We start from the raw sequence: 27717 nt of genomic DNA, 5'->3' as shown, positions 1-27717 counted from the left end.
TGTTTTATCTGCCTTCCCACCAGCGGGAATTGGACTCATTGGTCCTAACCTGGTTCAAAGTTCCTTATGAGTCTTGTTTCCCTATGAGTCTTGTAGTTATTCCTAACAATGCTTGTGTTCTGATCTAATCATCGCTTTATAATAAACTCTACTTTGTTCTTCAAACGTGGATTTATTCAAATGCATGGGGAATCGGACACTTCTATAGAGCTCTGGCAGTGTTGCAGGAATTCAATAAACACAATAAAAAAGTATAGCAGTCATATTCTGTCTCCAGTTAATGCATTCATTCTGAAGAACCCAGTGCAGATAACAGCAGTTTATTTACAGAAAAGGGTCAAGAGCATGAAATGCCTTTTACTCTGTATGTGTGTATTCTACGTAAGCAATGTAAAAGCACAGAACATATCAAATCCAAAATTCAGTAGCTTTCATTATTAAATGAGACATTGCTAGGGTTTCCGATGGTCACAGGCATAATTGCTTTGCGTCTTCTCTCTCCAAAGCCTAACAGAAGTAGACATTGTAATGCAATTGTTTTCAGAGATAGAGTATTTCTGTCTGAGGGAGACACCTAATTCAAATAAATACAGTACAGCATGGATCAGACACTATTTCTTTTCTATAGTGCCCTGACTTGGATAGCTCAGGCTAGCCCAAATCTTGTCAGATCCTGGAAGCTAAGCAGGATCAGCCCTGGCTAGTATTTGGATGAGAGACCTCCAAGAAATACCAGGGTTATAACCCAGAGGCAGGCAATGGCAAACCACCTCTGAGCATTTTTTGCCGTGAAAACCCTATGGGGTCACCGTAAGTCGGCTGTGACCGGGGGGGAGGGGCGGACACACTGAAAGAGTGCACAAGAGCCCATGAATCTTGCTAGTTTGAGATTAATCTCCAATAAATAATGAACAAGCCTTGAACAAAGGCAAACTCATTTACTATTCACCAAAAATACAAAATGTTCACCTGGGGAGCCCTTTCAATACATTATCATGATCTTAATGAAGCAGAAATTTGTAAACATTTTGTACAGTTCTTACCTTCCTTAACAATTTCATATTGTCCAGCCAAGCTGATTTCAGTCTGGGAACAAAAGAATACTGAGATTCCTTAAAGAATCTGTTCAGTAAATCTGGGCATACTTTGAAAATGTTCACCATAAGGTCAGCAACCATCTCATCTTCCACAGCAGTCTTTAAACGCAGGAGAAAGCGCAGAAGCACCAAATTTCCTCCTCTAATAAAGACAGATGGGGGGGGGCCATCATGGTGACATCTGTCAAATTACAGTCATAACACAAATGCTAACAGTATCAGTCAGTCAGTCAGTCTTCATTATGGCCCATGGGCCATTCAAAAGCAGAAAAAAGCAGTATTAGAAATAAGGGATTGAATTAACATAAGAACATAAGAGATGCCAATGTTGGATCAGGCCAAAGGCCCATCCAGTCCAACACTCTGTATCACACAGTGGCCAGAAATACCAGGTGCCATCAGGAGGTCCACCAGTGGGGCCAGGACATTAGAAGCCATCCCACTGTTGACCCCCCCCCCCAAGCACCAAGATGACAGAGCATCACTTCCCCCAGAGCCCCTATCTATACCTTGTGGCTAATAGTCACTGATGGACCTCTGCTCCATATGCTTATCTAATTCCCTTTTGAAGCCGTCCATGCTTGTAGCCACCACCACTTCCTGTGGCAGATTCTTAGCTTGCCACTCTGAATGAAGATTTTGATCAGATTACTGTGGGCCCAGTTTTATGTTCATAACAGCAGGACATTGTAGAGTCACTTCCATTACAAACAAGCCTTTTTACACAATTTGACATACACAATTTGACATACTTTAACAATCTCATAAGCCACTGAAATTAATCACTAAAATCTGAATGAAATTCAAACAAATACATTGACAGATATGTATTTTCATTTGCAAGAAAGAATGATTGGCATTTAGAAATTAGCAGAACATTAGCAGAGAACTAGACCTAGAAGAGATGACTGATAACCCAGGTATGGCTAAAATTAGTTATGAGCCCAAGAGATTCTGTGATCCAACCCAAGAGATTCTGTGATCCTCTGACTTCTGACACAAAATGTTTGGGCTTAACCTTGTTTACCTTTCCACCTCCATCTCCTTTAAGCATTTTTCCACAAGAACATTCTTAAGGTGAAATGGTAAACGATTCTCCCTCAAAGGACTACTGCCTGCATACATACTACTGAAGCTTCAGAGCCAGCTTCACACTCAATAACAGCAATTATTGTCCATCATGGAAAACACATTCTTGAAAATCTATCCTCCTTAAATCAAAACAAGAACCTGGAATCCACAGAAAAATGTCATTCAGTTTTCTATGCAGGCCACACTGACCACACTCTGTTAAGTACTTGCCAAGAAGCTGAGGGAACAAAGCAAAGCATGGGACAACAGCCAGGAAGCTGCCAGAACCCCCATGTGCTGCCAAGCCCAGTGCAGAAGTGCAGTAGTGAATGCAGTGTATGGGACCCTGGCCAGCCTTAAAAGTTGTGCCTCTGAGTGAGGCTGGGATACGGAAGTCTCACTCTTACCCACACCCACTTAGCTTTACGTGAAAGCTACCAGGTGGGGCCACTATTCCAGCCCACAATACATCAGACAAGGCTGAAGAAGGTACTTCAGTTCAGAATCAAACGATTAACCTCTAGCCTAAATATCGTAAGCACCTGCACAACTTGAATACTTTACCTGCCTGCTGTGCCAAGACTTGGATCATAGAAGTTAATGCCATGTTTCAGAGAACAACAGAGGTCCATTAAAAAGTTATGAACCAATTCCCTTACTATAATCTTCCCTGCCTCTTCAGGGTCCTGGGTAGCCTGCAAAAAACAGAAAGAATGGGGACGGGGGGTTGGATTAAGGTATAACTGTTTTTTGCTTTTTTTTTTAAGTACAGCAGTTTCAATGATCAGCATGTGTCCCTGCTGTTTAATAAGACAAGAGAGGACTTAAAAGAATGCAGTAGATTATAAACCTAGGCCGAGTTCAGACTGGTAGTTTGGCCTGGCAGCCAAACGTTTCAGTAGCGGTTCAGTAGCGGATTAAAGGGGCGGGTTCACACAGGCACATCTGTCCAACGTCCCTCAGCCATACTCAAGCTGTCTTGTGCCACTTCCCTCCCGAGTTTAAAAGATACCAGGTGAAAGTGGTAGCAAACTGTGTGTAGAGCAGGTTGATTCCAGTTCCCTGAGTGTGAATGTAAGCGCTGCTAAGGCGGGAACAACCCACAGTCATTAATAATAGGCACCGGCTGTTTCCGCGGGCAGGCGCTGTCGGGGCCTGCGTGATCTTGCCCTATTGGCTGCGCCCATGCAGCCCAGTGTGGAAACAGCCGCTAGCAGCTCGCCAGGGCGGCCCAACAGTGCGGACGTTCCCTTGCGCTTCCTCCATGGTATCCTCCCACTTCGTTCGCTGCGGTGAGAATGGGAATACCGCAACCAACTTTACCAAGCTGTTCTGGGTCTGTTCCGGGTTTTTTTTGCCATGACTCCCTAGCGCTTCATATGGCCAGTCTGAACGCAGCCATAGTTACTGCCCCAGCGTGTACAGAGAGAATAAAAACACATTCTGATCACAATCAGAGAGGAGAAAGGACAGAATAAATCCCCCTGGCATTTCTATCTCTAAACAATATGGGCCAATGCTTACACTGGACATATCTGCCTACTGTCTCCACCCCAATACATATGCACCAAAACCAGCCTTAAATACAATTACTCCTTACCCTATACAAAATCATTTCATCACAGGGCCATGTCTTTCTTTCTAGAGGCAATAGAACAGATATACCTTAACATCTTCAGTGCTGACATCAGTGATGCCATTCCAGCAATAGAGTGAAGCAATGTGGCTCAACGCATCTACAGTAAAAAAGCGCACCTTCTGGGTCTTACTGATACTTCTGTTGTGAACCACCTACAAATAACACAACAAAGTTCCCACAATTTCAAGTGTAACACAAAAACATTCTCACTTTCTTCTTCTTCTGTTCTTGTTTCTTTCATATGACACAGCAGGACAGAACACTTTCCAACCAGAAATTACACACTGGAGCTAGTTCCCACAGCATGACGGAGGCCAGAACACAAGCTCAAAGTGATTTCTGTTATTAAATATGATTTCAGCAAGACTCACATTAATCAGATACTTTTTGGAAGAGAATCCAAAGGATCTTAAACTGGAGATGCTGGAGTTTGAACATCCTGCATGCAAAGCAGATGTTCCAGCACTGAGCTACAGCCCATGCCCCCCACCCCAAAAACAGTACCTCACTTGACAAAAGTCATAAGAAAAAGATGTTATTCCAATTTATTTGGAAGGCCTACATCACAGCTAACTAGATTTAAAGCCATCTTACAAAGCATGTTTGCATGTGTATAAAGTATTCACAGTTTCCTTACTGATCTGCAGTATCAGTGTTCTGGTTGCCTAGAAAGTGAATGTAAGCATTTTTTAATTATAGGTTCCAGCTCTTAGAGTGCTTTATGATCCAACAAAGAGTCCATAACAGAAACAATGATAAACCTAAACTGCAGCCAAGCATTGCAGCTAGTAACAGGAGATTCTTTGGAAAATCACAGCAAAGCTATTTTCAGAAATCAAAGACAAAGTTGGAGGACAAAGCCATTTCAAAGATAATACCTTCGCTGTCAATGTGGAAAGTAGAAGGCTAATTGTAGAAATTCTATCTTCCTTCAATCCAGTTCTAAAAATATCGGGAATGAAATCTACAAAACAATATAAAACATTACGAACTATAACTGGAAGACAGAAAGTATTTTGAAAAATGAAATCAATGTTACTGGTGCATAAAAAAAGTATGTGTTACATTGTAAGTGCCAATGCCCAGAATAAACAGTGAACATATGTAAAGGGTCTAATCTAATAGCCTAAGCTAAATGCTGTATGCTTTTTAAACAATAAATATTCAGATATCAAGTCTAAGTATTTTTTTGTTTTTGTATTATGAAATATTCATAAGTATTCTAATATCCAATTTTCTATTGTTTCATGAATATGCAATGAAAAAAATCATTTCATCAATAAAGATATAGACCCTGAACTGGACCAATATTTTTAAGAGTAACCCATTAAGTGATAAAATGAGCTTGGCAAGGCTTAGAACTCCACAATATGTCCACATAGGTGTAGCAATCCTTAAGCTCTCTAAACTGAACTACTACTAAAGCAGATCCCAGGTAGTCTTAGGGGTTTCATTTCTTCATCAGAGACTACAGTTCATACAGTTTTCCTTTGATAATTCTATATTGTAGCTTATCGTTAAATATCAAAAGTGCTTTACACTTCCAAGGAGCAACAAAGCTTCAAAAACATGTAAGGAATAGTGTCAAACTCTATTAGAATACTTAAGAATATTTCAAAATACGAAAACAAAACAAAAAAAGACACTTAGACTTGATATTTGAATATTTATTGTTTAAAAAGCATGCAGCATTTAGCTTATGCTTTTAGATTAGATTCTCGAGTCTGTATTCCTTTTCAATTCATACATAAAGGTTGGCTGATATTAGGAACTTACTTTTTATGACACAAATATAATACGAATACACAAAACTGGCAGTTTGGAAGCTCAATCTGCCTCCTATCTGGCCTGCAGTTTGGCCCCCATTCCATTGTGGCCCATTTATGCACTGAGTCACTTTACCCGGAGTTAGCTAAGACAAAGGGCTCTCCCATTGAGATAGTAGTAACATTACACAACTTCCAATTTTAATGCAGTATCAGCTGAGGCTACATGATTCACCCATGGGACTTTGCATAACTGCTTTGCACAAATAAGAGCTTCAGTGAGACCTTGTGCATGTAAAGTCCCTTTGGATGAGTACTTCTAATAAGAGTCAGTGTCATGTTTTAACCAGGCCTTAAATTACAAATTACAAGACACAAGGGTTCTTCATACCCTGCACTCCCCTCCAATGAACAGTGACAGAGGCTTCTCAGCTGCTGACTCCAATGCATGGGATAAAGCTCAAGCTAATGGGCATGAGAATCTCGCTGCTGATGTTTCTGGTACTGTTCACACTGGAAGGAAAAGGTTAAAGAGCCCTTTGCCCTCTCCATTCGTGCTGAAGTGGATCAGTGGTGGCGTCAAGCTGCCAGCCCTACAGCACAGGGAAAGGAGATAGGTGTCAGCTAAGCTGCCATGAGTAGGGAGAGACGTTCTGATTGTTTTGCATTCCTTTCTATGCGCTTAATTGCTTACCAGCTGCAACGCTTATCTGTAAAGAGGTACTGGAGGAGTGTGGTGTCTACCTTCCGTGGGATCGTTCTGGTTCCCAGCTTTTGCTACCGTTAGAAACTTTCCTGAATCCCGTGCGCGGGAGCCCATCTAATTGGGTGTTACTAGGGGAGGGCGCATACGAATGCCCTATATCCTATTATGCACATGAATAGCCCGCCATTCCTAACAGTGTTCATGTTACTGCATCTATGGCTTTTCAATAAAAGTAAAACCTTCTTGGAAGCGTGTACTTCGTTGTTTTGCTGTGGGTCCTGACAATAGGTGGGTGCTTTTTTTGACCACTTGTGGTTCCCCTCCCCTAGGGCAGGATTACCTAATACTACCTTACCCTTCTTCCAAATACGGGCATCCCACTTTAATAAAAGAAATAATGATTTAGGCCTTTAAGGGAAAAAAACCTTGTCAAATACCTTTTAACTCGAGAATGTGTCCAAGGGTCATGTCATCACCAGTAATTAAGAAGGAGAGAGCATACTGTATGTATGCCATACGGATATCGGGCTTGCCCTAGATAAATGTTAAGAGACATTCAGAATATATGTTAGGCAAATGCCAATTTGTTAGTGCAAACAGAAATGTGAAATGCATATAAAAGAATGGGTTTACAGATTTAAGCAGACAATTCATTGTCTATTAACAATGAAAACTATTTTTATACTTACCATATATTAGCTCAGGTGGGTTACCTCCCCTGTTTTACGACAGATCCCCCTTTACATGAATATTAACTAGTTATGCTGCCTCCATTGTGGTCAGTCTGAGCATATATACAAAGACACTTATGTCTTTGTTGCATGTTACATAAAATGCAAGACATCGCTTACCCAAGTGATACTCAGTCAGTGGCTTGGGAGCCACTTGTGGCTCTTATGAGCTCTGTCCACCAAAATGGAAGCTGACCCACATTTCAGAAAGCTGAGCAAGCCCATGGGGCCCAGCAGGGTTTGCGGGAGTCTCCTTGAGGTTACAGGTCTCAAGTTAGGGATGAAATGTGGCTCTTTTGATTGATTGTAATTGCAAATGTGGCTCCCCAAGAGTCACAAAATGAGTACCACTGACTTATCCATTAAGTCAATATACATGGAACATAAACCCTGAGAGTGGACATGCAAAGAAGCAACTGTGAAGGTAGCACAGTTATACTAGCAAAAGGAAGCATGATCATTGTCTCCAAACATGCAACTTCCAAAGATTTTTCCAACAATTATCATCATTACAGGAAAATCAAGGAGAGGCTGACAATGGCCTCTGGTCCATATGTACAAGAAACACTCTAATGCAAGGATGGAAGCAGCAACACCAAAGAAACAGTATTCTGAAAGCTATGGAGAATCAACATTGTTGAGCCATCACTATTCACTCACTGTATATGTTTCCTCTTACCTTATAATCTCTCTTTTTTACTAACCCAGACAAGAACTTATTATTAAAATCAAAGTGGCTGTAGACATCCCTTGCAGCATCTGGCCCCTGTGTCACCATTGATGATAGCAAGGTGAGGCACAGACGAGACATTCTGCATGAATAAAATGAGAGAGAGGGTGCTATTTAAATGATACACTGGCAAACAAACCAGTGGGGAAAAAATTAAGAACTGATATCTTTGAAATAAAAGTGATGCAGGCTGCAGCTATGTCAATAAGGCAGTAGACACTTAGCAGCATTCATTGTCAGTCGAAACATAAGCAACTTATTTGGCTTTCTCATCTATAAAAGGCTAAAATGAATAAGGAATAAAAGAAAGTCTCTAACAAGCATAACTACTTTAAACTGCAAACAGGAGATCCACACTTACTTTAATACAGACAGAAGTTTAGCCGCTGTTACTTTCTTAATATTACATAATCTGATTCTCAATCAAAACATTCCACAAGTGGAGAACCTTAATCATGATGTGCCTAAAAGCAACTGTAGTGACAAGTAGCCCAATTCTATACCCTTTGGGGCACGTACTTCCCAGATAGCCTTAAACAAGCCATACTCTTTCAGACTCACCCCTCCGTTTGCAAAAATGGGATAGTACCTTTCTTCTGAGGATTACCAGGATAAATGAATGTAAAGCGATTAGAATACTCTAAAAATACTTAGCAATATTATTAACCCATTTCTAAAACTTCCTGCCAAGTTACATGAAATGTGATTTCTACTCTCCATATCAAGGTAGAGCATGAACTTGGATAAGGATAATTGTCTAGGGACATCAAACTCTTTAATGTAAACAGGTTGGCGTGAACTAGAGCTGTAAGATGTTTTCAATAAAGCATAATTGCAGCAAGGTTTCTATATTTTCATACAGACCAACACACCCACAGTGTTAGCAAAAAAAGAAACTACACACTAATAACAACAATAGTAACAACTAGTAACAACAAGAATAGTGACAACTATTCTTAAATGTTTATAAATACGTCAGCATTTGTACTAAAAATACCATACATCAAAAAAATTGTACTTCCACAACAGCAAAACAAAAAATAGTTTTGTAGGTAAGTATAGGAATCTTGCACATTTTCAAGAATTTCGGCCACCAACTTCTGGAGAAAATAGTTCTTTTTCATGCATACTTATCCTACTTTCTCAGTCTATAGGCTCCTGAGCTGTACTGCAAGAGACATGTTAAAAGGTGCTTGCAATGCAGTACGAAGACTAAGGGTCAAGAAAGTCAGGAACAAAGCCCATTCCACAACAGTGGCCTTCTGGATCAAGGCCAATGATTGACACTGATAGGCAACTGTCACCATCTTTTCCCCCATAAGTATCACAAACTTACAAAGAAACAAACCCATGTTTTCAGTACTACAGAACTAAAAATCATAGACCATGTATTTAAACAACTCTTGAAGGCTAAACACCATTACGTTTTGGTCTTAGCACTGGCCCTATCATTAGGCAGGGTGAGGTGGCCTACTCTAAACACCAGATTTTAGTGTTCCATGAAAAAGTAGCAAGTTTCCAGTTATGTATTTTAGCAGTAGTGATATTTCTAGTGATAGAAATAGTGATATTTCTATAATTATGTGGGTGAGAATTTTCTTTTTCAAGCAACAAAATGTCTTTTTTTGCCCGAGAAACCAAGCTACATTTTTGATACAACTATCACTTTAAGGTACATGTGCTAGGCGATCTCTCCAATACTATAGTACTATAGTATAAGGAGATGAAAAATACAGAGAAACAAAAATTGTACTGTGCCTGTGTAACAGTGGTCTCTGAAGCACCAGCAAAATGCTACTTTTTTTTAGCAAAATGCTACCTTGAAGGCTTTTTTAATCTATGTTGGTGGCTTATGTATTTAATAAACAAATAAATATACCTGAAAGGAAAAATTAAGTGGCAATAGAATAGGAAAAGTCTCAACTAAAAATCAAATCTGCTGGAACTTTGGGTAGTACACAAGGGTTTTGTTCTGGTAATGGTGGAGCGTTCCTCTGACACAAGGCATGATTAGCCAGTGAAAGACTGCACCACTAGGAGAATGGAATATCTGAATCTGATCCTTTGCATCTGATTCACTGGGATGCAGGCAAGCTGTTCTCAGATGAACAACTATGGGTTGTGGTGTTTGACAATTAACCTACCTATGATTTTCAGAATATAGAGCAGCATAAATTAATTTCATATAGCTGTTGATCAGCTTCTTTACGATGTTCATCCCAACAACATGAAAATGGAAAAGATCACTTGCTGTTCGCAGCAGAATGCTTTCCAGAGCTTGAAAGATGAGCAGCATCTGCAATATACAAATATTTTCAAGATAAAAACAGAAAAAACACCAAATGATGCTTAAGTGACTTGAGGAGCCATGAACTCTTAGAAAGCTAGAAAGAAATAAAGAAAGAAAGGACCTAGAAAGAAAGGTCCAAAATATGCTTTGATTGTTTCCTATAATTGTCAACTTGGAACATTAAAGACGGGAAGGCCCAGCTTCTATTCTCATACTGTCAGAACTGACCAAACCTCCAGTGCTGTGGTGTGCTATTTTGGGACAACAGCTCTAGACTGCAACCACACTAAATCCCAGTGCTGGACCTGAGTTTTGCGTACCATTTCACACTGAAGTAGAAGTTAAAGTAGACTTAAAAACCACAATTGCAGGGAAACTGGTAATTTTGTAAAAAAATATTTTGATAGCAAGCAGGCAGTTTAATGAAGTGTACTCTCAACACATTTTGGTGAAGATCACACCCTCCACCGCATCCTTTCCTCCAGCAGCAGGTCACAGCAGTGACATCCTAAATGAAGTTACACCGTTCTAAGACCATTGACTTCACTACACTTAGAAGACTGTAACTCTCATTAAGATGATAGTGTAGGAATCCTCTACCATTGGGGGTGGTCTCTCCCCCTTTCACAGCTCTCCCACATGCAGAGAGCTACAACTCAGGGCAAAGCGGTTTACAGAGGAAAGCTCTGACTGAATGCACTTGTATGAAGTGCCGTACTCTCAGGGCTACTAACACAATATCCCATCCTGGGGAACAAGACAGCAAAGCTGCTATATGCAACCTTTAAAAGGGGGGGGAGGTGCTGCAGCCAGACTTGGTACAGGGGCTTCACAACTAGAAAGAAAATTAAAACATGGGTGTGAATTCTGTTCAGGGAACAGAACTGTCCTACTTCTTCCCTTCTTCAGCAGCTCTCTGCAACACCCCAAAAACTGTTCCTGAGTGTCGAAGGACCCTTGAAAATAGTGCAGAGTGAAAGTAAAGTGGGAGACCTGTGAAAACGGCAAGAGATTCGATCCAAACCAGTGGAAGTACTCTTCGTTCACATAGGCACACCTTGGAATGTAACCCATCATAATGCTTAAAATTACATTTCATAAAATAGCTGATCAAGCTATAAGAGTGGCCTTTCTGCTCCTTGAATTTTTGTTGTTGTTTTTTAAGCTTTGGATGAGTGGACAGGCTGCACAGATTACTTCTGAGTATGCAGATCTGGTTCACTCTAAAAAAAAAATGGTACAGGCACACACAATTTGTGAGGAAGAGGGAACCAGATCTCAACCAGCAATCCCAATAGCAACAGTTGTGGCATATGGGGAAGAATCACACTGTCCCAGATACAGCACATCCACAGCTGGAAAAATGCAACCTCAAAGGAAGGCAGGATAAAACCATGGATAGCAACTGCATAGATTCCACTGATCGTGCAAATTAATGACCTGTTTTTACAGGCTTTGTGAAGGATCACATGTGTAGAGAATTTTCACAAATGAGCCCCATAAATTTGACAAATGTTTAATGTTATTTTAACCATCTCCAGGTACCAGATTAATTTTTTATTCCCGTTTGTTGTCCTTATACTGCAAATCATACACTACTAATACACTTTCTATTGTACAAGTCCAGCTGCACTAAGTGAAATACTTACCTCACTTTCTGGCCTCCTTTCACCATCTAGAAGTTTTAAAATTTCTGCACACTCAACAGAAATTTTTATGTATCCTTCCACAACATCACATTGTTCTGCTGATGGTAACAATTTAGCTATGGATATGAATGTTTCCAAACCTGGAATAAAACAAAGATATCTTTTTTTTCTTTATTGAAAGTGTGTTATTTCATTCCTCACTGTAACCAACTATGGTTAACAAAACAGTTACTTAGGCCTACAAGCAAGCCTTGTTTGCTTATTGATGAACACTGCAAAATCCTAGTTTACAAACCTCCTTGCTCATCTATGGCTGAGGTAGGATTTGAAACTTCAAGGTTTAACACTTGTCCACTAGACCCCTCACTGCTCCCACTGATGCATGGGAAAAGTGACAAGCATAAAACACACAAGTATAGACTAGCAACTATCTCATATGAGCAGGAAATAATGTAGAACAGTGCGCTCCAACAATGCAGAAGTACCAATATAGAGAAAATCTTCTCTGCTTTCTCTGGAATACTGTTCACAAATTACAGTGAATGCATGTACAATCCATATAGAGCATACACATTACTGCATGAAATTTACAATAAAAAGCAGTTGGAATAACTGCCCCAGGGTGTATGAAAGGTTCATCATTGGCCATGAAGGCAGGATTCCTGGTGACTCTCAAATCTCTTAAACTATCCTGATTGGGAGTATGACAGGATGGATTAAGTTCATTAATGAGGAACCAGGGACCCGAACCTGGATAAATGTAAGGTTTCAATAACATTCAGCTGTTTATGCGTTGAATGTAATATGAGAATTACTCAGCACGCACATAAAAAATCAAGCATACACTGTACACAGATTGTACATGTGTTCTTTGTAACTTGTGAACATAGGTGAGGATCCTCAACTACGCAAGTCCTGGAATATTACCTCACTGGGCACCTGAGATACTACTACCTAGGTGTTGCCTGGGCCAGCCTTTTAAGTGGGGGCCGAAGAAGGGGCTGTGGGAGGAAGAAATGCAAAGGAGCCAGGAGTCGTTGTCTAGGAAGCACGTGGAAACCCCAACAGCGCCTTCGCGCTCTCTCACCCTTCATAGCGGTGCTGGGCTCGCGCAACATGGACTTGAACTGGGCGCCGGAGAAGTCCGCTGCCTCGGTCTTGCGGGCCCGCTTGGGCTGCGGCGGCTGCTCCTGCCGTTTGGCCTCAGGCGGGCTTTTGCGCTTGGCGACCATGGTAGTCACCGGTCGGCTTGCAGTAACCATCAACCGGAACCGGCACTCACGGCCGGAAGCGGTCCGTCGCCCGTTGTCTCCTCCAGAAACTGCAAGCGAGGTGGGTTCCTAGTAAAATAGATGCATGTTACGGAACCGGTCGGTATCCCAAAGCGAAGAGGAGGTCTGAGTCCAGTCGAGCAGAGTTACTTCAGTCTAAATTTTGCTTTCAGCTCCGCAAATGATTCCACTGGACATCGATGTTGAGCCGCAACCCACCGTCCTCCCAGAGCCCCTCTTTCACCTCCTTCTCGAAAGCTTCTACTCTGCACTGGGTTGGCGTTTGAATGAACAAAACACTGAGGATATTATCAATGGCAATTTCTACAACGGTTTTTTTCACTGTTAAGGGAAACCTGCTGTCTTTGTTCTGTAGTGTTCCTTAAACGCAGTAATCCCAGTTCTGTGATCCTGGAGCACCGTATTCTGTGACTTTAATTGTGGGGTAGCTGTTGATGGGAGATTTGGGATACAGACTTGTACACAATAGCTCTCTGTTCGCTTCCAGTTCTGCTGTTTGAGAGGAAAACACTAGGGTGCTTAACTAAGTTTTTCACTATATACACAAGATGCCGCCTTTGTACTCTTAAGATTATTACAGGATAACTAGACCATTTAGCACATTAGAGTAGGTATCTGCCATCTTGCCATATATTCCATTCCTAAACTGTTCTTTTATGATGTATTATGCTGTAAAAGATTAATTATTCCAAACGTGATGCTCAATACACAAAATAACTTCAGAGGAAAGCTTTTGAACTTTTACTTCTAAGAGAATAAAATGAAAAATTAGTCATTATAAACGAGAATTACATACCTATTTCTTCTCCATCATATGCTTAGTTATTGCCACTTACCTATATTTAGTTGTGGAATGGCACTACAAAGTTGGCAGTGTCCATGTTTCTCCAAATCTAATAGGGTCTAGGTCAGTGTTTCGCAAAGTGGACTACAAAGCTGGTGAAAGTGAGGCCCAGACTCTTGCAATTTTAATTTTAATGATTGGTGAATGTGCTGTTTGTTTTCCAGTGGGTTCCCATAAAATTTGGACATAGGTAACCATACCAAAAAGATTGGAGACCACTGGTGGAGGTTAAAATCAGGAGTTTGATTCTATAGTCAAATTTCCTATTATGTTATCAGGTCATTTTTATATTAAAACAGTGTCAGTCCCTGGTTGGGGGGGGGGGACAAATCCAGGACGAAGCAGAGCGTCTCAGAGTTTGGGCATCGCCTCAGAACTCGCCTGGGAGGTTACTTCGCCTTCCCTGCGATGTCCATCCCCCAAATAGAAGCGCACGAGTGGATGGGGCTCTCGGGTTCTGGTTTCTCCTCCTTGGCGTCTCCCATTTCCACTCTTTATTGCTTTCCTCCACCACCTGCTCGTCCTGCCGCCCACGCCTTAAAGCAACCTAACCAAGGTATTACAACCAGGACCGTTGGGGGCGGGGTGTGTGGCCTTATGAAACACTTCTGGTGATGTCAGGGTGTGTGGCCATATGACACACTTCCGGTGATGTCAGGGTGTGTGGCATATGCTAATGAGTTATGCTAATGAGTTCCCCTAGCTCTTTTTCTACGAAACGACCCCTGCAACTGACGGGTTTGGGTCCCACGGTGGTCTTCCCCCACCCTTCACTCTCCTGGTAAGGCCCCTGCTTTGCGGGCCAACTAGCACTCCGGCCCCGCCCTACCCCCTTTGCTGCCAGACACCCCTGGAAAAGGGACAGGGAAGGATCCCGGGCCCTTCGGTGAATCGCCGCAGGGACTCTCCTGGCGATTGTCGCCGGAATGTCAGCATTCCCGGGACCCACTCTCAGCCAGGCTCGCAGAGACCCCACTGCCTTCTTCCCGGCTGTCGGCGTCATCCGCGGCATGCCTCGGGCTCCCGGGTGGGTTGGCGGGTTTCCTGAGGAATCAGGAGGGGATCGGCTTCGACCTCCTGACAAACAGTTTGTATACAACTGCTCAAAGGTAAAGGTTCCCTTGCTCAAAAGTCAGTCGAATCCGACTCTAGGGTTGCGGTGCTCATCTCCGTTTCAAAGCCGAAAAGCCAGCGCTGTCCGAAGACGTTTCCGTGGTCATGTGGCCGGCATGACTAAACACCAAGGCGCATGGAACGCTGTTACCTTCCCACCGAAGTGGTACCTATTTATCTACTTGCAATTTCTTGCTTTCAAACTGCTAAGTTGGCAGGAGCTGGAACTAGAGACGGGAGCTCACTCCGTCATGCAGCACCCGGGTCTCGAACTGCTGAACTACCGACCTTCCACAGCCTGAATTTCAGCGTCTTAACCACTTGAGCCACCGCAGCTCAAAATACACATGCAAATGTGTCATTCTCTAGAGGACAAGTTCTTTGCATTTTACTTATTCTCTACCCTATCACTAGTTATATAAGTGATATAATTTACTCATCCCAGGCCTCCCCCCCCTTTTACATTAGGTTTTTAACTTTTAAAAAAAAAATCATGCAGAGAGCTGCACCTCATCCATTAAATAAGGGCAGGATATTGAGCTACCGGTGATTAATAAAGATTGTGTGAATATCATGCTAAGGATAAAGCACATGGTTTGATTATATTTCATACCATTACACACTATCTTAAGGGAATGACGGCAATGACTGCAATGCTAAAAACACTTTCCTGGGAGTAAGCCCTATTGAATAAAATGGAACATTCTTCCAATCAGACCTCCCTCAGATAGCTCCCAAAACATCCCTGCATGTTAATATATGACACACGCCAGCCACTGTTAACCATTTTAATTTCAATGAGACAGTTAGATAGTAATCCTTGGTAGGTCTACTCAAACTTTTACTCGGGTCTATTTGATAGGGTTTACTCCCAGGAAGAGTGCTTCAGTCAGTCCCGCCAAAATCAATGATACTTGAAGTGGAATTCTAAACAGTGTGACAAGCGTTCTTCCAAACACCCATTGAAGTAATTGGGTTAGGAGAGTGTAATCCTGTTTAGGACTGCACCATTAAAACCTTGACTGAATCATGTTAATCAATTCAAGAAAAGTAGAATGAGTGCAAAGGGTCCCAGGATAATTAATGAAAATTTTCGATCTTTACTAGAAGTACTCTGTTTTGTGCATTGTAAATAGAAATGGTATGTATAAGAGAAAACTTTCTAGACTAGATTGCTGGGTTTGTTCCCATTCGACTGAGTCTCTTCATAAAATTAATACGACAGCCTGTCATTGTAAAGTCAGAATGGTAAATAAAAAACTATTGGATTGCAGAGGATCAGATGTTAGGAAGATGCCTCATATAAAATCACAAAAACAGACCAATATGCAACATGAACTGTGTATCGTATGATTACTCCAAAATATAGTGAAAGTGGCTAAGACCCAAATGGAAAATTTGAGTTTGATAAGGCATGAGTTCATGCAACCATAGCTTTTGAGATCAGCACAAATGCTCTGCTTTAATTAGGATTTCCTCCCCTCCCCCAGTTTAATGTGAACACTCCTCCCCCACCTGTATTCCCCTTTTCAATAAAAAGCCCTAACCAAAAGTAAACCCATTTTCCCTTCTTGAAACAACCAGAATCTGGCTTTATGCACGTAAAGCACAATCACTGCAACCTGTGCAATTTCAATTTTATAATGTATATAAAAATTAGAACTCAGAGAACCTTTGTTAACAGAAATGGTATATAAAATAAAAAATTGTCTGGACTACTGTTTTTATTCCCATTTCCATAGAAACAGGGGCCAAGCCTAAAAACATGGGATGCCTTGTTTTAAATAACCACTATATAGTGATTATTTTAAACCATTTACTTTGTCTCAACTAGCCCGACATTCATTTCCATAGAAACAGCCCAAGAAATGGCATCAGAGTCATTAGAAGGTTTTTTTGTGGATTTACTCAGTGTCAAAGAGCAGGAAAATAAAGTGCTTTAAAAGGTCTTCACTCGTGAGAGAAATCTTTCCTCCCTGTGAGTGGATTTAGACAAAGAAAAGGGTTGAGACAATTTTTAAAAGGTGCAGCCACATCAGCTTTGAGGAAGAGACCCCCACAATAAAAAGCGCTCTATTATTATTATGGTGCAATAACTGTACCCAGTTGTAAACTTTGTACTGTCTACTATAGTCTGCCTACTATAGTTCTTCCTATTTTTCCACCCTGCTGCCTTCCTTTTATAAAACTGACAGTATTAATTTCATTCGGATTTATATAGAGCAAAACGTGACACGAGTTTCAAACTGCAAGACAAAGAGAAACTGAGAAACTAAAGAACATAAATGTGATGTGAAAATTCCTTCATAATTGTGAAGTTTACAGTGTTCCCTCTAAGCTGTGGAGACTTGTGAGCAAAAATTCTATTTTGTGAGCTACTGGCATTAAAGTTTTGAGCGGGCAATTTGGCTAAAGCATAAATTAACTTGCTCTGGAGCCATCCTTCCTGAGCTAGGGCAAAAATGTGTGAGCTGGACGCTAAAAAACTGTGAGCTAGCTCACACTAACTCGGCTTAGAGGGAATGGCAAGCAACCAATAGGATTTCTCCTTGCAGATATATGAAAACTTTTTGCTTTCTTCCTGTCTGATTTTTTTAAAGTGCAGTAATTTGAATAAATAAGAAACTTTCCGTTGATGCCAGACCCTGTTTTTTCAGTCTGTGGTCAGAACTCTGATGAAACTGAGAAGTGGTCATTCCTCTGTGTCTGAATTAGTGACAATATGAATTTGGGAAATATGAAAACAGAACCAGTATAAATACAAAAATGAAAAGCCGTATTTCTAACCCCAGAATGGTGCCAGAATGCTTACAAAGAGTGCGGTCAGATGCACCATTTGATCTGGTGTTGTGCCAGTTCAGAAACGGATTTTATCTCCGCGATCACACAGTCAACATCTGCCTCCCATCCCCAGCTGTCGCTTTCCGGCTCAAAACCGCTTTAACCCGGAGTATTTTGATACCAGGTCTCCAAGTGCTGTTTTCCTGATTCTCCGATTCCAGCTGCACTTTTCTGATGTCTGATCGCTTCTCTGGTGTCGAGCCACTTCTGGTTTAAACCCACTCCCCGCTTGAAAGCTGCCCAAGGCTTCCACTTTTCGCCCACCATTTTTTTAAAAGCGTTGGCGGTGTGCGCATAGGCAGAGGTCCACCACTGCGTTATTAAAATCAATGTTTAAACGGTGCCTAGTTTTAGCGTTTAAACGAGTTCGGGATCCCACGGAGGCCATTTTCAGGGTAAACATTTAAAGGGAAGTGTTACAGCAGTTGGGTTGAAGAGGAAATCGCTGTTCTGCGCACGCACAAAAAATTTAGTTCTACAGATGGCTGTCTGTGCGCATGCCCAAACTGAGAGAGAGAGAAACAACACCGACGCGTGTGGACGGCGGGGAGCAATGAGGTTGCGCAGCGATTCAGAGCAAGGAGGTGAGTATGATCGCGATTCTCCAAGTTAAAAAAACCGCATCAGGGCCGGAGCAATTTAAACCGCTCCCAGCTCACCGTCTGACCGCACCCAAAATGTATTAGAAGTTAAATGAGATTGCTTTGTAAATACTGTGTGTTGTTGTTGCTCACACAAATACTGTGTAGCTCACCTTAAAATCCACTTTAGCAGACAAACACCACTTAAACACAAGTAATTTTTAAAAGCTTCTTACTATATTTGAGTGTTTGAGTACATGAACTGGCCCATAACCCAATAAAACTCCCCACAAAGGATCACTCAAAGTAAAAATATATAATGTTGTTATTAAAGCATACCAGTTATTACCAAATGAAGCCCACAAGGTATTTATAGGGTTTAAGGGGGGGAAAAAACCCCAACTCTATTGTGCTTGAGACATAATTGCACAATAACAGGGCCCTCCTAAGCAGAGTCAGAAGTCCATTGAAGATATTTGACTTTACACCACATTGGCAATCACAGAGCTTCCTTCCCTGTCTCATTGTACAATGGAAGCTTGCTGGGTTACTTTGGCCAGTCACACACCCTCAGCTTGTCTTACTTCACAGGCTTGTTGTGAGGATAAAATGAGAGGAAAACAATGTAAGGTGTTTTGGGTTCCCATTAAAAATCAAGAAATAAATAAAGTAAATAAATAATACACCATCAATGAATGTGTTTTGGCTTTGGTATTGGGACTTCTTCATATCACACACTAAACTGTTATATGGAAGGCAGGAATTAACATTCTGTATTTATAGCAATTTTCATAGGTATAGATAGGGTAATTGCATGTTACCATCCCTATACCTGTAACACATTAATTCCTTCCTCAACAGATGCCTTCTCATTACAAGTTTTGAAATATATGTTGCCTTTATTTACTTACTACATTGGAGCTCAACCTTCCTCCAAGGAACTCAGGGTGACCTACATGGTTCTCCCATCCTCCATTTCATTTTCACAACAATCCTGTGAGGTAAGTTGGGCAGAGATAGAATGACTGACTAGCTTCTTGAGTGGGGATTTGAACCTGCATCTCTCATTCTGGTCTGGCACTCAAACTGCTATACCACACTGGCTTTTGGTGTGTCTTTGCAATAATATCTTTTTTTTTTTAAGTATATTCTTCTGATACTGTGGTGGTGTGAAATAGCTGTCAAGTGAATTAGCTACCATGCCTAGAACATTCTAATCAAATGCATCATCTATTAATGTGAGTCAGCTTTATCCAGCAATGCTGCTGCTGTCCATGTAAATTTGTTCTAGTGGGTCACCTAGAAAGCTCTAACCTTTGGGACTGCTGTATTGTTTCAGCACTTCAGTTCAGATGTGGGAGAACCTTTGACCTCGGTTCTAGGCCTGTAGTGCCAAGAAGCATCCTTCTGCTATTGTTGTCCTGGCTCTTGAGTTTCCTAATATCCCAGCCAAGGCCATCTACTTTTTTCCATTCCTGGAAGGACAAAAAGACTAAGGCTTCCACTGTGATGGCAAGAAGGAGTCAAGGAAGGGTGTACAGCCTCTGTTAGACTCAATGCAAATGAGACCTTCTCCACTTCAATAGGACCAGAGGAAAACATTCTAGCATGGATTTTCTAACATCAGTTTCATAGCTGTTAACACTCAGCTCCACAAAACATATTCCCAGCATTTGACAAGGAGTTCTAAACCAAGACTGATCTCCACACCTTTTTTAAGGAAGTCAGGAAAGGTAACTATACTATGATATCCCCCTTGAGCACTGAGATGCTACAGTGACATTTGGTAGGTACATTCTATATCTGAAATTCAAACACCAGCTTGATTCAATTTACGGGGGAAGCGAGAAGAAATGCAAAATATATTATTCTGTGGTATCTGGCCCTACATCACCTAAAGTTCTGAATTACTTGTAATTTTTTTTTTTTAAATGGACACAAAAGAAGTTTATTTCAGTGCCTAAAGACGTTCTATTTCTCCCCATGATGGAATTATGGTGTGTGCATGTGTTGGAAAACTGCAGAAATCTTCTTTGACTGCTTCATATTTCAAAATGTTTTCATGTTAGAACAGTAATCATCACTATATTGAAAAAACTGTGCATTGTCATTTGTGAAATATTGTGTGGTTTTTTGCCATGGTTGACAGGGTGGCATCTTCCTGAAGGTGCACCTGTTTTTTCTCCGTTGAGATTGTCTGGGCATCATCTTATATTCTAATAGTGAAGTTGGCCAAATTTTGGATACTTAAATCTGGTGACTGGAGTTATGAACAGGCAAGACAGATCTTTCTACAAACTTGAAAAGGGACCCAAGTTTTCAGAAAAAGTTGAAATCTAAAAAAGGTACATGGTGTGGGGGGGGGACCTGAAATGGTGAAAGACGCACCTGTAGCTTTAAGAAACAGAATTCCTCAGTGGCTGTTGCTAGGCAACCACGGCATTCTAAGATCAATTTTTGTCAGTAAAAAGGGGGGCAGGGCCCTTTCCAGGGCCATTTTGGCCTTTGGGGAAGGATTCACTGGGTCAAGCCTGGCAGCAGCCACCAGCCTACCTGCTACTACCTGACTTATATGACTTACGTAGGCCTGGTTGCTTGCTTCTGTTCTACAACAGCCACCATATACAACAGCCACCATAGAAAAGCCAGTGTGGTGTGATGGTTAGAGGTTCATGCTAGGGTCTGGGAGACACAGGTTCAAATCACCAGTCTGCCACGGAAGCTCACTAGGTGATGTAGGGCCAGTCACATACTTTCTGTGTAACCTACCTCACAGGGTTGTTGTGAGGATAAAAAGGAGAAAAGAGATAGGGATGTCAACCTTCAGGTGATGGCTGGAGATCTTCTGGAACTACAACTGATCATTTCCCCTGGAGAAAATGGCTACTTTGGAAGGGAGTCTATGGCATTATACCCCTCCTAAAGTCTTTCCTGTCCCCAAACCCCACCCTGGAGCTGGCAGCCTAAAGGACAATGATCTAAGGTGCCTTGGCACCCACTGTGGAGAAAGGTGGGATACAAATTAAGAATATAAAGAATAAATATAGCTGAAGATGGGAGGCAGATATTGTTGAACGCCTGAAGAGGAGAGAATGAGGCAGGGAAAGGGCAGAGGACATGAGGATTGCCAGCAGTATTCCCTCTAAGCTGAGTCAGTGCGAGGTAGCTCACAGTTTTTGTAGCCTCCAGCTCACACATTATTGTCTTAGCTCAGGAAGGATGGCTCCAGAGCAAACTAATTTATGCAGTAGCTAAATCACTTGCTCACAACTTTAATGCCAGTAGCTCACAAGACTCCACAGCTTAGAGGGAGCATTGGTTGCCAGGAGGAGAGAAAAGGGAAATAATGTAAGGAAGGAGATACCAGGGAAAGTGATGTGCCCCCCAGTTCCTTACCAAGCAAATGGGCCTGGCCCAGCAGCCAGGGCCACACAATTGGGCCTTAGTTTTCTTAGGTAGAGGCTACAGGATGACAGATAAAGGCAGGTGGGAAGGAGAGTGGGTGGGAAGGAGAGGAGAAAGCAGGAAAAGTAGGAGGGGGGGGGGGGGGGGTTCAGGGGTGGGGGGGGGGGTTCAGGGAGGGAAATAGTAAGGGAGAAGGAAGTTAGATGCTCCCCTTAAGTCCTTGCGGGTTCCCACTTGTTTTCATGTATTTTCATTCTGCCTTTCTTCCACCAGTGTGGCATACCAGGAGGCCTCTCTCCTAGCTGACCCCAGACCCAGGTCTGCTGTGTCATGTGCTCTCCATCTCTGCCCTGGCAAAACGCAAAGTCTGTTTTTTAGCCGGGCACTTATTTTATTTAGTTACATAGGCACCACCTGTCTCTAAAGCAAGCCCCTGAAACACCCAGCTTTACCAAAAACACGCACACAGAGAAGCAGCCATCTCCACGCGGGCTCTCGAATAGTCCGACAGAAGCGACAACCGTGGCGCCAAGTGGCGACAGAAGTTCCCGTAGTCCGATCTTCGCCAGAGAGTCACCCCGAAGAGCCCGTCCGAGGGGGCGCTGGGGCCAGAAGCCCGGCAGGGGCGCGCCTGCCTCCCGCTTGTCCTCCCGCGGCTGGTCGACGCCAGCGCCGGTGGCTGGTGTGCCGGCTTTGGGAACGGCTCTTCCCTCTGGCTGCCCAGCCACCCCCGCCCACACACACCGTCCGCCTGCTTCACACGCACTTGGCTTTTCCAGCCGCGGGCCAGCCTAGGCAGTGCTGCCGGGACTTCCTCTCCGGGGAAAGTGCGCAGAGACTGCGCCGGCCCTTCGGGTCGCCCTTTGCAGCCCGCCGCCGCCTCCCGGCCAAAGCTGCCTTCCCAGCCCGCTCAGGTCCCAAGCAGGACAGGGACTCTGCCGGCGGGTAGGTGCTGCCAGCTGGGGGCTGGAGCCACCATGTGACCCGGCCGGGCTACAGAGGACACCCCCCGCCCGCCTCCTCCTCCTCCTCCTCTGCACCATGAGTGAATTGGAGGCTGGGCAGCATCCAAGGCGGAGGCGACAGGTAGAGTTCAAGCTGCTGCTCGACCTCTTCTGCCTGTGTCTGGTCTGCACCAAAGAGATCGCTGCGCTGGCAGACTTCTCCGGTAAGCCAACGTGGCCTCTGGGCCATTTCTTCCCCATCTCAGTATGCCCCAAGGGCAGTCCCCGACAGGGGGCTCACGGAAGAGGGGTTGGGGAAGAGGGTACGGAGGGCAAACGGACTTCCCTTGAAGCTCGGCGTCTGAACTGAGTGAAGATAGATTCAGGAGGGTAGCGGACGTGGTGGTCTGAAGCCACGGAACAAAGTTTGAGTCCAGTGTGGCACCTTTAAGACCGACAAAGGTTACAAGCTTTTGTATGCATGCACACTTCTTCAGATACGTATTTTAAATGTATCTGAAGAAGTGTGCATGCACACAAAAGCTTACACCCAGAATTAAACTAAGTAAGAGGTTCACATTATAGGAGCGTATGGTCAGACAGGCAGAACACTCAATAGTTGAAGGTCTTCTCTAACATGAAAAGAAAGCATTACTGATCAGCTTTCTTCCTGTTATTCAGATGTTAAATGTTTCAGAGCCTGACAACAATTACAGGTACTGGTACTGGTATATTTTGCTAAAGGGAAACAATATCCTAACTTATCAGATTTTTCAAGTTTTTTTTACAAAATTCTATAGCGTGCAATATAGAATAGGGTCCTGCTTTAGTGAACATAAAATATCAGCAAGCCAGAAAGAAAAGAATTGACCACTGATTACTGGAGCTCTTTTCCAAAGGCTGCATCTCCTAAAGCATTTTTACTTAGGATTAACTCCTTACTTTTGAAGAAAATGTATATTAGCATGCAGGAGTACTTCCCATCACGTACAACATAATAGGATTACAGGGAGAGTCTCGTGGTACACCTGAGCACAGTTTTATGTTGTAGAAGCAAGTGTTGGATGTACTCCATCAATAGAACAGAGAGTGATACCACCTTTACTGCTTAAGTGGTTTGATGTAGAAGATCCCCCACGTTGGTTAGGCCATTCTGTGTCAGCTGTGGTGTAGTCCTCATCTGTCATGTAAGCATGTGCAGGCATAGCTCAAGTGATCCGTGGGGATTGGCTACACTGAAGAACATGTCTGGAAAATGCCTTACGTAGAAATGCCCAAACAACTATTTGTTAGGTATGTATGTTTGCAAGGTTCTAGATTAGTCAAGGAGAAATCATGTGTGGGGGAGAAGAAGTCTGCGGCCCAGTTTTAAAAAGAAGCAATCATTAGTAAAAAAAAATTGTCCAGAGGTGCACAATTTATGAGAAGTCTTAATTTGTACTTGGTAGCAAAGAGATTTTGGGTACGTTATTTCATTATGTGGATATGATTCTAATTATTATTGTAATCTGCCTTGAACCACAAGGAAAGGCAGGGTATAGATGTTTACATAAACACAAATTACTTACACCTTTACACAGTCTAAACACTCGCTTATGGCTTTTAAAAGCCTATTTCAATGTATGCTCATGTTTGCTGAGTGAGGACTTTTAAATGTAAAATAAAGTTTTGCATATTAAAGGAGTCATTTATGGCTTGGGATCAGCCACCTTTATCAACCTATCTGCCCAGGGTGGTCATCTTCTGAGGTCCCGCTTCAGATGCCCTCCCTCACCTGAGGTTAGGCAGGCGGCAGCCCAGGAGAGGGCCATTTCAGTTGTGGCACTGAAGCCTTGGGATTGTCTCCCTGTGAGGCTCATCTGTCCCCTCCTTCTATTGCCATCTTCTGCCAGGCGGTGAAGACTATTTGTTACATCTGGCGTTCTCTCCATAGTCCTTCCTCCCTGCTGTATGTTTTAACTGCTGTTTTTGCATGTGTTTTTTAGCTTTGATTTTAATTGTTTTAATAATGTGTTTTTGTTTGGCTTTATTAGTTTTTAGGATGAGCTTTTAGTATGTATGTTTTTAATTTGTTACCTGCCTTGATAGTCCTGATGAGTGCAGAAAGGCAGGGTATAAATTTTGTATGCAAATAAACAATAGATAATAGCTGTTCAGAATTAATGTAGAATAAAAAGGTATTCACTGGTATATGGCAATTGTCCCTGCCCCCAGTAAATGACGTACAACACCTTTATAAAATAAAATCCTTATACAATAAAAGACAAAACTTTATACGGGCTGGTTATATTGGTGAGAAAGTGTTCAATGAGTACATGAGACTAGTCTTAACCCCACTTGTGGGGAGGGTGGGATAAAAATAAAATAAATAAATAAATATGCTCAACCTTTTCTACTTACAGCATTCTGAGTACTATAGTTCAGCAGACAAATGCGCATGCATATGTTACTGTTCCGCTGGATATGTGAAGTAGAGGTAACATATAGCCCTTTGGGCATAGATTAAATGAACAATATTTTTTGTACTATGAAGACTGAGACAAAGACAAAGATGAGTCAACAGGAATTCTCAGATTGCCCTCATCTGCACACAAGCAAATCAGATAAAAAGGGTTATGATACTCTTTACACTTGAAAGCACCACAGATCGATTGAGGCTAGTAAGTTGGCCTTCCCATACAAGGTAACAAGAGCATGATTCTGATTACCCGGTTATATTAGACAGTGATTTAAAAGGAAAGGCTAAATGTTTTAGCTGCAATCAGATGAGAAACTACTGAGGACTCTGTTTTTCAGTATTATCAGGCAAAGAGTGGGAAGATTATTTGGCTCATATGCCAATAGGAGGCACAGACTGATCAGTGGAAACTCCAGTGAGACAGTTCTAGGACCAAAAGAGTGACTCTGTCTGATAATGTCTGATAATGTCTGATAATGCTGAGAAGTTCACTGTAGGAGAGGAGGAGGAGATTGGATTTATACCCCACCCTTCACTTGGAGCCTCAGAGCGGCTTACAAACTCCTTTCCCTTCCCCTCCCCACAACAGACACCCTGTGAGGTGGGTGGGGCTGAGAGAACTCTGACACAAACTGCTCTTTTTCAAGGACAGCTGTGCCAGAGCTTGTGACTGACCCAAGGTCACAGCGGCAGGTGCAAGTGGAGGAGTGGGGAATCAAACCCGGTTCTCCCAGATTAGAGTCCGCGCACTTAACCACTACACCAAACTGGATAATCATTCAAAACAAACTGGTAATCATTCAAAACAAAAATACTTAAGACCATTTTAGAGGGTAGCCATGTTGGTCTGCAGTAGAACAGCTACATTTGAATCTAGTAGCACTTTAGAGTTACAGCAATATTTGGGGGGTATAAGATTTTTTTTGGGAGGGTATAAGCTTTTGAGAGTCAAATATCTGACGAAGGGAGCTTTGACTCCTGAAAGCTCGTCCCCCCCCCAATCATGTTTGTCTCTAAGGTGCGACTGGACTCGAATTTAGCTGTTTCAAAAGATTGTTCTTGATGTCTATTTTTAGCTGAAAAGGAGGGCAACATTTCTTTTCTTTTGAAAACTTCTGACCTTGTTACAATTGTTCTTTATAGCATCTATTCAAATTTGGCTATGAAAGCACCCAGAAGATTAATTGCTTGCCTGTTAGCATTTAATAATATGCTTAGTAGTCCCTAGCAAGATGCCTCTTGTTAGGCACTGAAATGTTTACAATCTATCTTCAGAATTTAACTTTTAAAGGCTAGTCAAGATGCATTTGACAAAAATTAATATGTGGCTAACACATAATAAATATTACTCGATGTAAATATTAATGTGGTCACCATGAATACCTTGTGTAATTTCAATGCTTAGCAGCTGTGTGTGTGTAAGCACACACACACAGACACTACAAAGAAAGTGTCTGTATCATTGTAACCTTTATTCATGCTCAAGGGCCACACATTTTGTCTGAATGTCATGTGTGTTTTATATATTTCTGCTTGGCAAGGGTTGGTTAGTGTGTAAATTTTGTAACCACCCTTCTAACATAGAACAATCTTGTTTTACAGTATTTACTGAAATGCAAGACTAGGTTTTCCCCCAAGTATGCCATTTTTTATAAAGTTGCAGTTATGTCCAGTAATAATTTTTAGTGCATGTATAACATTTTAAGGGCATTCAAGGTTGTCTTCTTTTCAAGTAAATATGGTATATGTATAAAAAATGTTACTGGCTTGACCAGCGGTTACTAGTAATGTTGGAACTGCATTCATTTCGAGAAATATTTCTACAATACTGGGGAAAATCAACCAGGTGCTCAGCATACTAAAATTCCGTATAAAGTGGAATGCATGGATTTACTTGATATTTATTTTTATTTAAGATCTGTGGCCCATCCTGCTAAGATCCATTGTAGCTAGACAGGGTTTGCTGCCTGGTACCTTAGTACAATGGTACCACCTGGTACCCAAGTGCAACATTATGCCCACATCCAGGGGTCATTTCATAGAAAAAGAGCTGCAGGAGCTCATTAGCATAACTTATTAGCATATGCCACACCCCCTGACATCACTGGAAGTGTGCACCAGCCCCTCTGACAGGCAGAAGCACCTGGGATCCATTCTTTCCCCCCTCTCCCTTCCCTTCGCCTCCAAGTCGGGCGAAGGAAAAAGGGGAGGGGGAGGATCTCAGGCGCTTCTGCCTGACAGAGGTGCTGGCGTGCCCACAGCCAGCCTGGGTGAATTATAGAATCCTAGACTCATAGAGGGGGAAGGGACCTCCAGGGTCATCTAGTCCAACCCCCTGCACAATGCAGAAAATTCACCAATACTCACCCACACCCCAGTGACCCCTGTTCCACGCCCAGAATATGATTTTTAAAACTTCCAGGATCACTGGGGGCCAAACTGGCCTGGAGAAAAATTGTTTCCTGGCCCCAAAGTGGCGATCAGCATTTCCCTGGGCATGTAAGAAAGGGCCACAAGAACTAAGCACTGATGCAACCCTTCCTGCTCTACCTCTCGTGAT

The 27717-nt window shown here is 42.4% G+C and overlaps 2 protein-coding genes across 2 annotated transcripts in view; one reads left to right on the top strand and one right to left on the bottom strand.

Moving 5' to 3' along the window:
• The window catches only part of URB1 (URB1 ribosome biogenesis 1 homolog (S. cerevisiae)), an 80722-nt gene extending 67858 nt beyond the window's left edge, over positions 1 to 12864 (bottom strand). Inside the window, exons 1-9 of the mRNA XM_015415538.1 lie at positions 12767 to 12864; positions 11680 to 11819; positions 9885 to 10036; positions 7690 to 7822; positions 6717 to 6813; positions 4686 to 4771; positions 3834 to 3959; positions 2733 to 2863; positions 1044 to 1239 (exon numbers count right to left, since the gene is read on the bottom strand). Of these exons, the coding sequence (XP_015271024.1) occupies positions 1044 to 1239; positions 2733 to 2863; positions 3834 to 3959; positions 4686 to 4771; positions 6717 to 6813; positions 7690 to 7822; positions 9885 to 10036; positions 11680 to 11819; positions 12767 to 12797 (1092 nt within the window). The 5' untranslated portion in view covers positions 12798 to 12864. The remainder of the gene's footprint in view (positions 1 to 1043; positions 1240 to 2732; positions 2864 to 3833; positions 3960 to 4685; positions 4772 to 6716; positions 6814 to 7689; positions 7823 to 9884; positions 10037 to 11679; positions 11820 to 12766) is intronic.
• A 9703-nt stretch (positions 12865 to 22567) lies between these two features.
• The window catches only part of EVA1C (eva-1 homolog C (C. elegans)), a 55902-nt gene continuing 50752 nt past the window's right edge, over positions 22568 to 27717 (top strand). Inside the window, exon 1 of the mRNA XM_015415543.1 lies at positions 22568 to 22923. Coding sequence (XP_015271029.1) covers positions 22797 to 22923 — 127 coding nt within the window. The 5' untranslated portion in view covers positions 22568 to 22796. The remainder of the gene's footprint in view (positions 22924 to 27717) is intronic.

This window comes from Gekko japonicus, unplaced genomic scaffold (assembly GCF_001447785.1).
Source record: "Gekko japonicus isolate JY-2015 unplaced genomic scaffold, Gekko_japonicus_V1.1 scaffold1865, whole genome shotgun sequence".
In the NCBI taxonomy this organism is placed as follows: domain Eukaryota; kingdom Metazoa; phylum Chordata; class Lepidosauria; order Squamata; family Gekkonidae; genus Gekko; species Gekko japonicus.
This window is presented reverse-complemented; position numbering and strand designations above follow the sequence as displayed.